Below are 16,414 nucleotides of genomic sequence, written 5' to 3' on the forward strand. Positions count from 1 at the left end.
CTTCAAAACCATGGATAGCATTAGTGTTGGTGCAGCTGACAAGGGAGCAGAGGAGAGAAGGAGCACACTAGCCCAAGGGCTACTTCCCATTGGTTAGTCATAGCTAAAAGATCATGAAACAGGATATCTGCATAGGGCCACTGTCTCTTGATCAAGCCCTGATGACGGGCAATGAGAATGGTAGGGTTTCAGTTCCTTCCAGATTGACTGGAATTCCTTCCAGATTGACTTGTTTAGGGGATGTCTTTGAGGAATAGTGCCTGCTTGTCTCTCTTCCCCCCACCCCCATTAAGGTCAAGTGACCAAGGAGGCTTAAATTTCCCTGGAGCACACACCAGCAGAAGATTATGTTGGAGTCAGTATTCAAAGAAGCACCTTCCAGTCTTTGACACTCTGCATGGCATTGTTTTACAGCCCAGCTCTTTAAATGCAAAAAAAATTAAGGGAGTCCACTGCAGCAAGTAGTGGACTATTCTGTGCTGAAAATAGTCATCAACTGAATCCCAGCCCACTGGAGAGTACCCTTGAGGTGAAAGCCAGTAAAATAAAGTCCATTTGTGATACTAGAATTTCCTGACAGGCTGTTTTAGGGAAGGTAGTTGAGGTGCTGGCCCCCCACTCCTCACTTAATTTTCAGAATAGCCGTCCAGTAAAATTGGTCCCAACCCTCATTTCAGATAATACCATAATGGCCCCCATTTCAATGAGGAATTCTCACTTTATGCTTAATGAACACTACTTTCTCCTGTTCGTAGTCTTTTGATATGCACACATTGCCTTTGTTTGAATAACAAACATCTGCAAATCTCACTGGAGCCAGTGAACAGAACTCATATATAATTCAGATTCTAAATTAGTGTAACAGGGTACTCTATGTTACTAAAACTTGAATTGCCCATAGGATTAGATAGGTTTGTAAGCAAGTGCTCTTTAGTTATTTCCTACTTTATCCTAATGGAGTTGGAATCCAGTGCATGGATTATTATAATTATTGAAATACTGGGTTATAGTAATGCCTTTCAGTTAGCAAGAGAACCAAGAGAATGAAAGGAATTGTGTGTTTATTCCCTAGCAAAACAGATCCTCAGGGCAATGAAGATGGCAACTCTGGTTGATCCTCAGGGCAATGAAGATGGCAACTCTGGTTGTTCACCATGGAACTTTGTTTGGTCCAAGCTACAGTTATGTAGAATTGTGGCTGTCACAAATGAGGTGTTCTCCCTCCCCAAAGTTGATAAATACATTCCTGTATAATTCAGGGCATTATGAGACTGGCCATTTTGTTTTCAATCCCTTTCCTAATAAATGTAGATGGAGTTCTAGGGTTTATTGATAAAAATGAATAAATCACAGCAAACTGGAAGAGTGAACAAACAACTTTATTATACATGGTAAAACAATTTTCTGGTAAGCATCTCCTTTTTTCAGAGTCTTTTGATGTAACTAATAGTTCTTGGGAATGGAAGAAATGCAACATATGTATAAATGCATGAAGTGGTCTTAATACTGAATGCTGGACTTTCAAGGTCTGTATCATTTATTATGACTGGTCAAGGCCTTTAAGGACGTAAGAAGAGCCCTGCTGAATTAGACCAGTGGTCCATCTAGTCCAGCATCCTGTCTCACGCAGTGGCCAACCAGTTCCTCTGAACAGCCAACAACAAAAAGGCATAAAGATTGAGGCCTTCCCCAATGTTGTCTTCTGGCTGTGGGATTCAGATGATTGGTGCTTCTCAATGTGGAAGTTCCCCTCAGTCATCATGACCAGTAATAATTGATAGAGTTATCCTCCATTAATCTGTATAATCTTTAAAGCTGTTTATTTCTATAGCCGTCACTACTTCCTTTGGCAGTGAATTCCTCATTTTAATCAATATGTAAAGTAGTATTTCCTTTTGTCCATTCTGAACCTACTGCCCATCAGCTTTATTGGATGGCCTTGAGTTCTAGTATTTTGGGGGAGAAATATAAAAATACTGGAACACGAGGGCATCCAATTAAGTTGGTGGGCAGTAGGTTCAAGAAGAACAAAAGAAAATACTACTATACCCAGAGAGTGATTAAAATGTGGGGTTAGTATGGGAACAGTGGCTCTCCCTATGTTTTTTGTCTACAACTCCCATCAGCCGCAGCCAGCATGGCCAATGGCTGCGGCTGATGGGAGTTGTAGGCAAAAAACATAGGGAGAGCCACTGTTCCCCACCCCTAACCTAAAATGACCCATTTTAATTGGAAATTACAGGATGGAACCCAGGACATCCTGCATGCAAAGCAGATGCTCCACCCTTGAGTCACAGCCTCTTCCCTAATTTGTGTCCATGTTCTACAAAGATGGCCCAACTCACCACTTTCAGTGCCTGTTTTTCAATAATTTAATGAAGATGGCAGATAAGAGATGACTATCAACACTTCATTGTGGCTGGAAGCCAGTTCTCATTGATTTACAAGTACAATGTTCTGCTTAGGAAAAGATACCCAAATGTTTCAAGGATGAAATCTCCATACAGTGGTTATGAAAGGGTTCTCTACTTCCAAGCAAGTCCTTTTATATAAGCATGGTTTGTATCCATCACATTATGATCAAAATTTTAATAATACATTTTGTTGCTGCTCAAGAGCCAGAGACTGCTCTTGGTGATCCATGTGCTTGTGAACACACACACATACACCCTGAAGATAAGTAGTGGAGAAACAAAAGGACACCAAACTCTGTTGTCCAAGGTCATTCTGGGAAACAAGGACTGAGCCATAAATAGCTCTTTCTAGTCAAGGTCTTGTTTCTTAACTACAAGACAAACTTCTAGCTCAAACATTCACAATGATTCTCTGCTGTGCCTAAAACAAAAAGAATGGCAAATCAAAAATGGTATGCTTTCCACAAATTGTGTGTTTGCGAATGGCACTTTACAGAGTTAACACAAGCAAAAGCAAAGGTTGTTGCCTTTAAGGAATTTACAATCTAGACTTGGCTTCAGTTGTGAAGGGAATGCCACTCTTTATGTGACCAGTGGTATATTGAACTGTAGAAGTTAACAGTTCTTGGGTGTTTGCTTATTTATTCATTTTTGTCAACAAGCCCTAGAACTTCATCTGTTGCCAGGTGTTTGCTACAGTTCTTCAAATGCCTTCTCAAAAGTTGCCCAATGTAGCTAACCATCCAAAATCCTCCACAATAAAGAGTGACTGAAATAATTAAGCTTCTTTGCAATCTCCTTCATTCCTTTAGTGCCCCTTTATTCCTTGGTTCTCTAATAGACCAACCACCTCCATACCTAGTTTCTTGCCCCAATTAAGTGCAATATTACTGCTTGTCTTGTAGTGTCCATTGAAATTAATTGAGCTTAGAAGGATGTGATTCTGCTTACAAGGGCACTGTTAATGTATTATCACAATATTATTGACAATTTCTGTTGGTTTTGCCAGAGCATGTGCCTTTTTGTTTTGCTCTGGGCAAGACTCCATCTATTATTTATTTGTTTGTGTTATAGTCCATCTTTCCCACAGGGACTCGAGACAGATTACACATAGTCAGTACAGTGAACAAAATTCAATAACGAATGCATTAGAATATTAAAGTCTGGTACCATTAGAAAGAAACAGAAGCATAGCTTAAGTATTAACATGACATATTAAACAGTACAGAAATCAAATAATAGGATCCTACTTACAAATGCTATATATAACAGTATAGACCAGGCGTGTCAAACATGCAGCTTGGGGGCCAAATGAGGCCCCTGAAGGGCTCCTATCAGGCCCCTGAGCAACCAGCTGTCATCTGCTTCCTTCTCCTCGCTTCCTTCTGCATCACAGCTTGCTTTGCCAGGCTTGCTCAATCACAGGAACTACAGAGCAAAGCCTCTATTTTCTCCATTGGCTGAGGTTCCTCCCTTGGGGAGGAATAACTTGCTTTGAGCTTTCAATCACACTGCTGAGCTACTGAGCCAAGCCTCCCTTCTATTGGATGAGGCTCCTCCCCATCCTGGTCCCCTGGGGAAGGAAGGAAAAAGCCAGAACTTCCAGTTCCCTGGATCACACAGGAGAGATATGAATGGAAACACCTTTAAGACCAATGAGTGCTAATGATTTAAGCATTTTATTTTAAGCTTTTAAGAAATCTTTGTATTTATCAGGGTCCTTTATAAAGTTTATATCTCTGCTACATGAAATTACATTTTATAACACACATGGCCCAGCCCGACAAGGTCTCATTTATGTTGGATCCGGCCCTCATAACAAATTAGTTTGACACCCCTGGACTATAGACCATAAGTTCTAATCATTTATCCAAGTAGGTATGAACTATTTTGTACTGTGCAGCCTTAATAGCTGAGCGGAAAACCCCTCTTGAATAGTTTTGTGTAGTTAAAAGCCTCATTTCAAAAAATTGTATCCTTGACTATGGCCATGTCAAGTAAAGGGCCATGTTAGTCTGAGTAGAGCAAAATTCTAGTCCACTAGCACCTTAAAGATTAACAAGCTCTTGTGAATCAGAGGTCACTTTTTCTATTAGGTAGACAAAATGAGCTTTGACCCATGAAAGTTTATACCCTGGGGGGGGCGGTGTTTGATCCTTAAGGAACTACTGTACTGGAATTCTGATTCTGGTAGTTGCTAATATGTACTTGCTTGGACATTTCTTAATTCGTGGTATGCGTTAGCTGACCATCCATTATGGTGATTTTAACTTTCCAAGCATCTGGACTGGAAAGCTTTCACTTTCTAGATCCTTCCTTTCAAATTTCCTTCTAACTACCCCATCCCCCATTTTTCAGAAGCTTCCTCTATGGAAATTGGTGTGTCATAATCTTTTAGTTTGCAGCTGCTGGAATAGCCTGGGGTCAGCCATAGCTAACTCAGAGCTGTCCTTGAAAGGGCAGCTTCTGGGAGAGCTCTCTCAGCCCCACCTACTTCACAGTGTGTCTGTTGTGTGTGGGGAGAAGGTAAAGGAGACTGTAAGCCACTCTGAGACTGAGATTCAGGGTGTAGGGTGGGGTATAAATCCAATATCTTCTTAGCTTCTTTCCATAGACGTCTAGTGTTTCTATTTGGAACTCCTATTCCACATGGCAGCTTGTTCAAGTACATGGTGGCTGCACTATGCCTCTGTACCAAAATAGCATTTTATCCCTTTTTGAAGGGTGTTTGTGCCTAACAGATCCAGCAATCCTAACCAAGTAATGATGAAGGATGGTACAATTTAAGAGAAAGGAAATCTAGCCCAGGTGGAAAACAGGCCAGCTGGGAGTTGTCTTGCTGATGTGAAATGGGAGAAAGTGAAACTATGGCTGGGATCACACATACCAAATAATGCATTTTCAATCCACTTTCCAACTGGATTTTGCCAGTTCACACAGTAAAATCTAGTTGTTAAGTGGACTGAAAGAAGATTGAAGTGCATTAGTGTGTGTGACTACAGCCTAACATTTGCAGACAAAGGCCTTCGTTGACTGAGTTAGACATCCAGCCCCTCCCTTATTTTTTTGATTCTTGAGTAGTTGACATTCATTTCAGTGAGGCTGGTGACAGACAAATTTGTAGTCATCTATGGTACAGATCTGTCAGGCTCCCTTGCTGTCACACTTAATAGCAGCATCCTGACTGCCAAGTAAAGTGCATACCTTCTCATCATGCTTCATCGCAGGGTTGCCTCAATTTACAGGTTTACTTCCCAAGTACTGCAATCCACCACAAAATATGTACTTTATAAAAGTTTCCTAGTCTCATACTAAGGAGAAAGAGCTAATGCTTAAATACCCAGCTCGGCACATTTGGAAGATGATATGAGGTAAAAATTTAGTGTGGAAAACACATAGCTGAAACAGGAAATATATGGACACCTGGTTTCTGCCCCTTCCCCCCCTTGAGACAATAACTCTACCATGGGGTGCTTTACTATAAGGTTTTCAGCAATCACAGGCAAGTACAGATATCAACACCTACATAAGCTCTGGCAGCTGAGCTTTGTTTTCAATACCAAAATCCATTTAGCCTCAATAAAATCTGGAGCCGCAGCCAAGGAGCAGCCAGTCATTACATAAACTGCCCCAACATGTTCTTTTGGCAATTTCCCTCCAGGAAAATAAGGAGTTGTCTTTGTAGTCTGTGGATAGGCACATGCCTTGCTGTGTAAAGAGCCAGGTGTTTTAATGGGTGTTATATAGGAGATTACATAAGCGATGCATGATTTTGTCCAGACTATTTTGAACTACACCTGTTAACAGAGATAGCAGGTAGAATATGAGCCCTCTGTCTGAAAATAGTCACACGGGAACTGGGTCCCTAGTTTTGGCTCTCCAACCCCTCTCATTGAGAAAAAGGTTTAATGTGAGTTAAACGTAAGTATCTGTTAATGTGAACATAAGCACACTGCAGCTCTGTACACCTGAGGTTGTCGTATTGAATATTCTGAAGAGAGTACAATTACATTCTTAAATTCCTTTTTAGTGTTTAAAAAAATATCCAAAGCGAAGCCATGCCTTTGCAGTTGGTTTCCAACTGCACCTCCCAATGGAATATAGTTTCCACAAATGGTGGAAATGTGTCTTGAGTCCAGCATTTTGAGGCGTCTGAGAAGTCACCCCCGAATGGCCACCTGTCTTCAGCATCCACCCTGTCTAATAGAGTACATCTGATCCTAGAAGCTCCCTTTTGTAGGGCAGGCGTCTGACTTCCCTGCTTAGGACCCAGCAGGCGTCGGCGAAGGCGTCTTGGCTGCAGCCGCAGCAGCTCCGGGCTGAGGAGGTGGAGCTGCAGTTCTTAAAAAAGACCAGCCTTGTTTACTGCAAGCAAGAAAACGAGTCGTACAGAGCGGGGCTGCAGCGTCGCGCTGCTCTGGCGATGGAGCCCAGCCGGGCTCGGGCGCTACTCGTGAGCTGCTGGGCGCTGCTCGCCTTGGCCTCCGCCGCCGAAGGTGAGCTTCGCAACTGCACCCCCCCCCTTCCTCAATCGGGTCGGACACATGCCCCCCTCCCCACGGCTCCATCTTGGCTCGAGTGAACAAAGCCGAGCTTCTGACCGGCGCCCCTTTAATGGACCCCCTTCCCCACCCGCACCCCAGCCCTGGTTTAGGCGAAGGGGGAGCTGCGACAATTCAACTGGCTCCCCAACTCCACTTTCCTGTTTGGCACCATTTTGGCTCCGCATTTTTGCTGCCTGTTTGCAGCCATCTTATCTTTAGATCCTGCGGGGTTTTTGTTTTGTTTTGCAAGAGGGTGGCGGTTCCTCCGAGGTCTCCTTCACCTCGTCCCCCATGCAGCTGATTGTTGCAGGCTCAACTCCAGGGTCGGGGGTGGCTGGGTGGCAGCACGAGCGGAGCTCCTGCAAGCGGTGTTTTGCAGGCAATTTTCCGCTGCTTTGCAAGGGTTCCGACGAGGATTGATGCAAGCAGATGCAAGCAGCTGCCGAGTTGTGGAGGGTTTGCCGTTTGCGTAGACGAGGGGGCGCCCGATGCAAGCGGCGGCAGCGACTTGCCCCATCACGGAGTCCCCACCCCCTTTCTTTGCTTTTCTGAGTTGGTTCGCGAGCGCATCCTTACAACTGAACGAGTGGCCGAACATGTGAGTGGGGCCGTGTAGGCAATATGCATACAGCAGCGGTCTGTGGACCGCCTTTAGACACGCGTGAAGCTCATGCACATGTTGAAATGCCCCGTAGGGCCACAACGATGCCTCTGCCACCTGCAAACCCGTTTCTCGAGTGCCCGGTGAGAGGAATGGTCGCTGACTGCACAACCTGGGGCGTGCAGCCGTTGCCGGGGCCCCAAAACAGGACAGGCGAACAGCTTAAGGCTAGCCGTTTTTACCAGCGACTAGAACGCCCGCGCACTCTGCAAACGCCCAGAGGCACTGTGTGGCCGAGGATACAGCGAGCAGCTTCCTGCATTGCGCAGGTAGCAGAGCCAAAAGCCTATGATAATACGGCCTCGTGATTGGCTGACACTGTTTCCAGGCCTCGAGCCAGCTTTCCATTGGATGCGGCTTTGAGGTGATGTCATTGTTCAAGCTGCCTAGCCTAGGCATGTAAACAACTTGGTCGCGCCCCCTGCACGTGGAAGGCCGCGTAGGCGGCTCGCCCTCTTTCTCCGTGGCTAGCTTAGCTGTTTGCCAAGGGCGGGTGGGGCGATGTATCCTGTATCCGCAATAGGGATGTGGTGTTTTTTGCCCACTACAGGTTCATTCCCAGAGAGATTAGTTGCAAGGTTTTTAAGACCATACATTTCTAACCCCTGAAGTAGGCCTGGGATCTTCAGTTCCGGAAGCGAGGTTGTTCATACCGTTGTTGGTCTTAAAGGTGCCATTGAACTCAAACTTTGTTCTACAGTTACAATATTGTGAAGCGCTTGACCTGTTCTTGGCTTATGCCTTATACTGCTGCACAAGTTCAGACTGGAATGTCCACCATCATTTCAAACAGCAGAGAAAAGATGCAAGAGCAAATTGGAGGGTAAATGCAGCAACTAAGCATGGTGAATGGGTGTCATGCAACCCCTAAGCTACCTGTTGAGGATCATTTAAGTGTATCGGAGCATGGTGGTCTCACAACCAGCAACACCATTTCGAGTCCACCCTTTGATCAGTGTGTTACATTCAGGAAACACATTTATAGGAGTAAACTGAATGCCATTTTTCCCCCTCTCACAGATGTTACCTCTAGTGTATTACCTCCTGTTACTGCTAAAACTGTGGATGCTGCAGAAGAAGACCATGTTTTTGAATCTGCTAACAGCTTACCATCCCGGAGTGAGGCAGCTGCTGTTCAGCCCGTTGTTGGTATTAGCCAGCGGGTCAAGATGCGATCAAATGAAAAAAAAGATTTGGGCACTCTAGGTATGATGGGGTTCCTAAAAATATATTGCAGTGATGACTGATGCTCAAGAGGGATGTGTTTCAGAGTTGTGAGCCGTATCTAGAAAACCAGTGTGGTAGAGCTGGTTAGAGTTGGACTAGGATATCCACATCCCCTCTCTGATGTAAGAGTTCACTGGGTGACCTGCAATAAGTCACACTCAGTCTAGCCTACTTCACAGGGTTGGTGTTGGAAGGATAAAATGGAAGAGGGGTGAATGATATTCTAAGCTGCTTAGGGCTCCCACTGCATGGAGAAAAGTGGCACATAAATATCTACAAATAGACATTCCATACTGGCTATCTGCACTTCCTAGCTCTTTCTGTGCTGTACTCATCTTACGGTTCCTTAATGGTACTCCTTTGGCCATGGCAGCTATGGAATTTCAACATTCCTCACTTGTTCTTTTACCAGTCATCTTGCTACATTCCAAAACCAATTCCAGATTCTCTTCAGAACCTGAATGTTAGGAGAAGCTAGGTAGACAGAATGTTTACAAATATACACCATTTCCATAGCTTCATTGTGGAATTTGGATTGAGGGGTGCACACACACCTGACTGGTTGTTAACTGCTGCATCATTAAAGTCACTTCTCTCTCTCCCCTTTCCCCAAACAGGCTATGTGATGGGACTTACCATGATGGTGATCATCATTGCCATTGGAACAGGAATTGTCGTGGGATACATCTACAAAAGGCAAGTATCACTGAAAGTTCCTTCCCTCTGAGGAACCTGAGCATTTGAGAGTAGCTTTGCCGTGTATCAAAAGCCTACCCATTCACCTACCCACTCCTCTTTGGTCCTTCAGGTGGCTCAGCAGTCCCACTGCTAAGATCATAATTCTGCTTCACTATTACAAGGACAATATCTGGGTTTCTGTCCCCACTCCTCAGAGTAGCAGCTCCCTCTCCCCTCTGGGCAGTAACCAAGCAAAGATGCCACTGCAGCAGAAAACCAGTCAGTCAATATTACCCTCACTCTGCCCAAAGTAGCCTGAACAGGTTCCTCTATTGAAGTGCCTTCAGGCCTAAGCTTTGCAGGGGCCAACTTAAATAACATCCTAAGTTTGGGGAGGGGTTGAAGCCTTTGAGTCAATCACTGCCTGAGGGAGAAAGCAGTCTGCTGTATTTAGTATTGTGGAAGATGCTGCCCATTTACCTTTGAGGCATTGCTCTTTTGGGAAGGAAGATTTACAGTTTTACAGCTCAAAAGAAGGAATGAGAGGATAAACAAAAAGGAATGCCTTTTAAAATGTTTGCTTTGAAGCACTAATTGGATTAAGGATACACTTGCCCAAGGAATGCCTTGGGTGGGGTGGGGGGGTAAAAATTCCAGTAGCCAAATTTCTTTTACTGCTGTGCTCAGGTACATTAAGAGGGATGGAAAAATTCCTCAGCCTCCTTTCCATTCATTCCTAAGGATTGTATCCTATGGCACAGAGCAAAGAGAACATTCTCTATATACATAGAATTGAAAGGACTTGAGTTCAGAATCAACAAATACTTCTGGCAGGGAAACAATGGAGGAGGAGGAGATGGTAGATTTATACCCTGTCCTTCTCTCTGAATCAGTCTCAGAGCAGTTTATAATCTCCTTTATCTTCTTACCTCACAACAGACACCCTTGAGAACATTGAGAGAATGGTCAAAAAGAGGGAATGGTTTTGTCTTTCATTAGGGCTCATTTTACTGGAAGGACTTCAAAAGCCAACATTCCCTCTTGCCCTCTTTGTATTTGCTAGCAGTTGATAGAAAGGAATAGCTTGCCACAACACTTGACATTTACTTTGCCTGCTTCTTTGTCTCAACTTTTTTCATGGGAAGTGCAATGTTTAAATCAGGGGTGGTGGGGTGGGGGACGGGGGAGGGGAGCAAGGTAACAAGATAATGCATGGGATGGAGAAAGTAGAGAAAGAAGTACTTTTCTCCCTTTCTCACAATACAAGAACTCGTGGGCAGTCGATGAAATTGCTGAGCAGTCAGGTTAAAACGGATAAAAGGAAGTACTTCTTCACCCAAAGGGTGCTTAACATGTGGAATTCACTGCCACAGGAGTGAATTCTACAAGCATAGACATGTCTACAAGCATAGACAGCTTCAAGAGAGGGTTAGATAAAAATATGGAGCAGAGGTCCATCAGTGGCTATTAGCCACAGTGTGTATATATGTGTGTGTGTGTATATAATTTTTTGGCCACTGTGTGACACAGAATGTTGGACTGGATGGGCCATTGGCCTGATCCAACATGGCTTCTCTTATGTTCTTAAGGTCTCCTTTTTTCTGAAGAACAGCAAACAGATTATAAGATTAAGTACTGCTAGGATGGGTCTTAGTGGAATATGTAACCTTTCCAGAAATGGGGGGAGGGGCAGTTTTTCTCCAGGTTTTTTTTGTGGTGGGGGGGAACAACACAAGGACATTTCATATATGAGCAATACTTGACTTTCCTATCAAACTTAAATGTGTTTTAATAGCATACTTTATCATTTAACTTGTAGGTAGCATATAACATTGTACTGTTTGGCATATTTATAGAATTTAAAGGAAATGTCCCTTAAATTTGAGAAGCAGAATTGTACATTTACCCAACCCTTGAGAAAGTGCTGCACATTGCTGCAAGCACATATGCTACCTGAGCCCAAGGGTATCTTAATTTTTGCTGTGTGCCAAAAATAAAGTAGAAAGCATCTTCAATATAATAAAAGCCATTTTGTCTTGGCAAAACCAAGCAAACCTTGGGTGAGACTATAGTGCATCAACCTTTGGCCTGTTAAACTATCAGTCAAGAGTACTTACATGCCATTAGTTGAGTCCGCTCCTCTGTCCTGCCTGAGTGGCTGTTACTAGCCAGCAAAGCTGATTCTGTCAGTAAAAGGCAACCGACTTTAGTTCTGGTAGTTACTGGTTCTCCCTATTCTCCCATTGGCTGAGCTGCCAGTTGCACTGATTCACAGATGAGCGAAAGAACTTTTGCCTTGATTGGCTGAAGGGGAGGGGGGGGGGAAACAGCCAGAGAAAGGCTTCCCTTGATTGGCTGAGAACTCTTCCGTATCCTCCTCTGGAAAGGAGAAAAAATGGCATCCTATGGCAACAGATACAGAGAAAGGACAGTCTTTCTCCACAGGGCAGGGGGGAACCAAAGCAGCTTACATCATTCTCCTCTCCCCCTTTTGATCTGAACAACAACCCTGTGAGGCTGGAAGTCTGTGACTAGTCCAAAATCACCCAGTCAGCTCCCACAGCAAGAACCTGGGTCTGGCAGAACCCGTTCTGAAGCCCTAGCTCCTATGCCCTCTACAGAATCTGCAGGAATTTCCCACCAATCTGGAACTGGCAGCCATAGTCAGGACTGGCCACAATGAGTTCTGCCTCAGAGGTCTTTAGCGATAGCTTTCAGACCAACAGTCTGTCTCTGATAATGTTGTTGCTCTTAAGCACAGGACTTCAATCTCTCTCTGTGTCTGGCTTTCCCTCCATATCTCTTTTCCTGTGTAGAGGCTGCAAGCAGGGGGAAGGTAATGGAAAGCTGAAGTCAAAGGGGCAGCTAAAGGGAAGGCAATATGGTTGCCAACTCCAGGTTAGGAAATTCCTGGAGAATTAAGGGTTGGGACCTGGAGGCATGGGACCTCAGACAGGTACAATGCCATTTCCTCCTGGTGAACCACTGTTGCCAATTGCCAGGTGAGGTCTGGAGATCACTCAGAATTACAACTGCTCTCCAGATTGGAGAGATCAGCTCCCCTGGGGGAGTGAATGCCTCCATTTGGGTGGGTGGGTGGAAAGACAGCAAGGGGGGGGGGGCACTCACCCAGAGCCTTTTTCTATATCCCATTGTATTTTTCTCCACAACAGGCCTTATTCCTAGTATGTGTATAATGTACATAGGACTTGCCCTTACTGTGTAGATTCTTACATTAAATATTTCATGCCATATGAGTAAATCCATGTCCTAAACCACATTTTCTTCATTCCAAAAAGAGGGGAGGGAAACCCCTTAAAGTAACACAGCTTTCCTTGATCCAGTTTTAAGAATATACAAATAAGTTGGCCTCACAGTATTTATTTTTTGCTTCAAGGGTCAGATGAGGTGGTTATACTGTTACCTTCCCATAAGCCATCCACTGGGTTAGAAATAGTGTTGAGTATTACTGAGTGACCCTCCCTCAGCCTTGCATAATTGCTGAGGGTGGGGCTGCCTCAGATGCATTCCTCAGTGCCATCCTCATGATCACTTAAATAGCAACCTAGCAACCTTTGTGCCTAGGCTTGGGCCACGAAGAGGTTTCTCTACAGAAATCATTGTTGAGGCAAACTTGCAAAACCAATGCGGGGGTGGGGGTGCTGTGTTGTTCAAAAGAAAAAGAATCAAGTGCCAAGATTAAGGTCTTGGCCCTGTGGAGAAGCAGTTCACTGCATTTTGCTTGTGCTACAGAGCAGGAGTAAATGAACCATTGGTCTGGTTCCAGCAGAGCTGCTCTTACTTTTAGGGCAGCCCTCTCTGATTCTCTTCAGGGTTGCAGGGTACAGGTGGACACAGGGTAGCCATTGTGGAGGCTGGGATCAGTCACAAAATGTGAGAGCGCACCCAGCCAAACATCCTTCTATGATGGAGGGAGCTGTTTCCAAACTGGTGCTGCCTGCAGACCGACACAAGTTGATTCTTCCCAAACTCTTCTGCCCTAGCTTCTGTTCCACTGAGATGGAGCAACTCCAGAACTGTTCCTTTCTTTGTGGCAGGAGAAAGCAGACACCAAGAACACATTGTAGGGAACCATATCGGAGACCAATGTGCGAAGGTCCTCTGCTTCAAGATGCAGTGAGGTCTCTTGAATTACAATTCGCCATGTTGCCCCTTTCTGACCCTAGGCTCCCTCTTGACCTTAGGCTATCAAGATTAACAGATAGATAGGTACAGAGAGAGAGAGAGAGAATGTTTTTAAGCCTCTAAACTTTTACACCTTAACTGCATCTTGCAATACTAGCTTCACTAAAAGAACTCATTGGCTCTCACTCAGTGTTTTGCAAGTATAATCCCTTCAGTTATGAAAGGGTTAAGTTGTAGTGTCAATAATAGCAAGTTTAGCATAGAACCAATTAGGTATAAAATAGATTCTTCCCACCCAAAGGGTGGGATTTTATTCTTAATGAGGTGAATTTAAGATTGACTATTGGCTAATCAATATATTGGAGGTAGGTCTTGCTATCCTGCAAGTACACAGAGGGTGAAGGTTTTTTTGGGGGGGTGGGGAGTTCCGTTCCTTCCTTCTTAGGGTCCGAGGGAACAAAGAAACAAGGTGGAGTCAATCAGAACTAGAAAGATGTTAGCTAGACTGTTTTCTTTCCATGTAATCCTTTCCCTAATTTTAAGTAAACTTTTTCTTAGAAGTTAAATACATGTCTGTGCTGCATTAATCCACTGTGCTTCATTTACTCTGCTAAATATCCAACAGAACTAACCATCTTTCATCATCTCTCTCACCAGGGGAAAAGATCTCAAGCAGCAGCATGAGCAGAAAGCTTATGAGCGTGAAATGCAGAGGATCACGTTGCCACTCTCAGCTTTCACCAACCAAGCCTGTGAGCTAGTGGACGAGAACACAGTTGTGGTGCACACCACTCAGACACCTGTGGAGGAAATGCACAATGGCGACGCACCCTTGATGGGCCAGGCAGGCACTCCTGGAGCCTGATTACAAAGCACTAAGAGATAACCCTGCTTTGACCACCATAAGCCCCTCTCCTCTCATCCTTGATAATGGGAGTTCATTTTTTTTTCCAGTAAGGGAGGGATAAGATGCCCACACAGACAGAAAAGATTTGTAAAGGGTGTCAGAACTGGCCTATCCATAGTCTGCTGATGCGGAGCAGATCCCTGGACTGTAGAAGGACTAGTGGAGCTGTGACCTGAGGCCGTTCCTCCTCCTGCTACAAGAGAAGTAGCACTATGGTTCCTGCAGTGAAGTGCAGCGAGTCTGCTGCTCAAGAGGCCACTGTCCTCTCCCTTCAGTTCTCCTTTCAGTGTGGATGGTGTTCACAATTCCTGGTACCTATAACTTGGGGGGATTCAAGCTGTTCTCCCCCCCCTTTTTTTAAAAAAAGTGTTTGAATATTTGAATGTAGATTTCATTTATGTGTGAGAGACAACTGCCAAAAGAGTGGCAGTGCCACCACCAAAATCCTGGCACATGTCTGTGTTTAGTGATTGAGGGATTTAATTTGGCAGTGAATAATTATACTTTTTTAAAAGCCAGGTAGTGTGTGGAAAGCTTCCCATATGCTGAAGATTCAGCTGTAGCTGAGGATGGCTTTCTTAGTACTAGGCCAAGGGAGAATGAGGAAAAAAATCATGGCAAAAAACAAACCTTTTCCACTGCCCCCCAAACTGTTAAAAACAATCCAGGTCTTCCACAGCCCAATCCTTACCTGCCTGAAATTAAGAAATATGGTCCTCTGTTCCTGCAACTTGCTAAGACCCTCTGAGTCTCTGGGATCAGGGAACAGCCTAGAGCCAAGGAAGCAACTCCTCCTGAAGCTACCCAGTTAGATTGAGCAGGAATGGAGAATTTTGACCTCATAGGGATTATTTCTACACTCCTTTCCCCAGAGGTTCATTTCCAGGGAGAAAAAAAAAATGTTTGCTAGGCTAAACCTGACCAAAAAGACTTTGCTAAAAGGAAAGTGCCAGTCAGTGACAATGGGATGGCTTGTTGTTTCAAGAGTGAAAGGTTCAGGGCCTTTTCCTGAAAAGTAGCCAGTTTGGATGTAAAGACTACTTAAGCAGCTGTATTAGTAGAGTTTAAGCACTTATGGGTGAATTTTGGCCAGAGCTGGATGGAGACAGGAAGAGAAAGTATGGAAAATATACGAAGACCAGCTGTCCCTTGTATAGCTGAATGTGACAGCAAAGGGCTGATTCCACCCATACAGATCTTTTAACCCTTCTCCACTCCAGGCCTCCAAGCTGCCAAGAATAGAGATTTCTTGCAAATTATGTCCATGAGCAAGAACAAGGGAAACATTTTTAAATTTTTAAAATGCCTTTGAATACCATTTCTTTGTAAGCATCTTAAAATACCTCATGATTATGAAATAAACTATTCAGGTTGTGATTAATGCCTTGCAGTGAGTCATAAATATACTGGGCCAGATTCTGTGAAAAACCTCAGTGTTGTTAATGCATTTCAGTGCCTGACTGGCAGTCAGTGCTGTTCTCTATCAGCGGAGGAGGGTATCCTTGTATGGGTTGTGCCTCTTCCTTGCTCCATGGGCAGGACATATACAAAGTTTCTGCAAAGCCTTCCATTATCCTGAGGAGGCACTCCACCTCCTCTGTCCATGCCCTGCATGCTCCATGAATGGATAAGCTTCCACAGCTCTCCCACCCCATTTATTAGAAACATACCTTTAAAATGGCTGGCCTCCACCTCTCACAATCAGTAGTGGTGGAAAGTATATAAAGTTGTTTGCCATAAGAGGCAAGTTTGGCTGCTCCTCCAGCACTAGCCCCTGCAACATTGGTGTCTGTTCTTCAGCTGTCGCTCTTTTTTCCCCTACTGAAGCACTGGCAGG

At 44.4% G+C, this 16,414-nt stretch overlaps 1 protein-coding gene across 1 annotated transcript; it reads left to right on the forward strand.

Moving 5' to 3' along the window:
• The first annotated feature begins 5,918 nt into the window (after nucleotides 1–5,918).
• Nucleotides 5,919–15,952, forward strand: PIK3IP1 (phosphoinositide-3-kinase interacting protein 1). The gene is made up of 4 exons (XM_060248928.1): nucleotides 5,919–6,910; nucleotides 8,640–8,825; nucleotides 9,464–9,542; nucleotides 14,328–15,952. The coding sequence occupies exons 1-4, from the start codon at nucleotides 6,838–6,840 to the stop codon at nucleotides 14,533–14,535; spliced, it is 546 nt and encodes a 181-aa protein (XP_060104911.1). The 5' UTR covers nucleotides 5,919–6,837; the 3' UTR covers nucleotides 14,536–15,952.
• The last annotated feature ends 462 nt before the right edge of the window (nucleotides 15,953–16,414 follow it).

This window comes from Heteronotia binoei, chromosome 11, assembly GCF_032191835.1.
Source record: "Heteronotia binoei isolate CCM8104 ecotype False Entrance Well chromosome 11, APGP_CSIRO_Hbin_v1, whole genome shotgun sequence".
Taxonomy (NCBI): Eukaryota; Metazoa; Chordata; class Lepidosauria; order Squamata; family Gekkonidae; genus Heteronotia; species Heteronotia binoei.

Bases quoted from the DNA above. Each gene is read 5' to 3' on its own strand.
- PIK3IP1 (XM_060248928.1), top strand. From the start codon at position 6,838: ATGGAGCCCAGCCGGGCTCGGGCGCTACTCGTGAGCTGCTGGGCGCTG. The intron at 6,911-8,639 runs GTGAGCTTCGCA...CCCCTCTCACAG, and splicing joins CTTGGCCTCCGCCGCCGAAG to ATGTTACCTCTAGTGTATTA. The intron at 8,826-9,463 runs GTATGATGGGGT...TTCCCCAAACAG, and splicing joins AAAAGATTTGGGCACTCTAG to GCTATGTGATGGGACTTACC.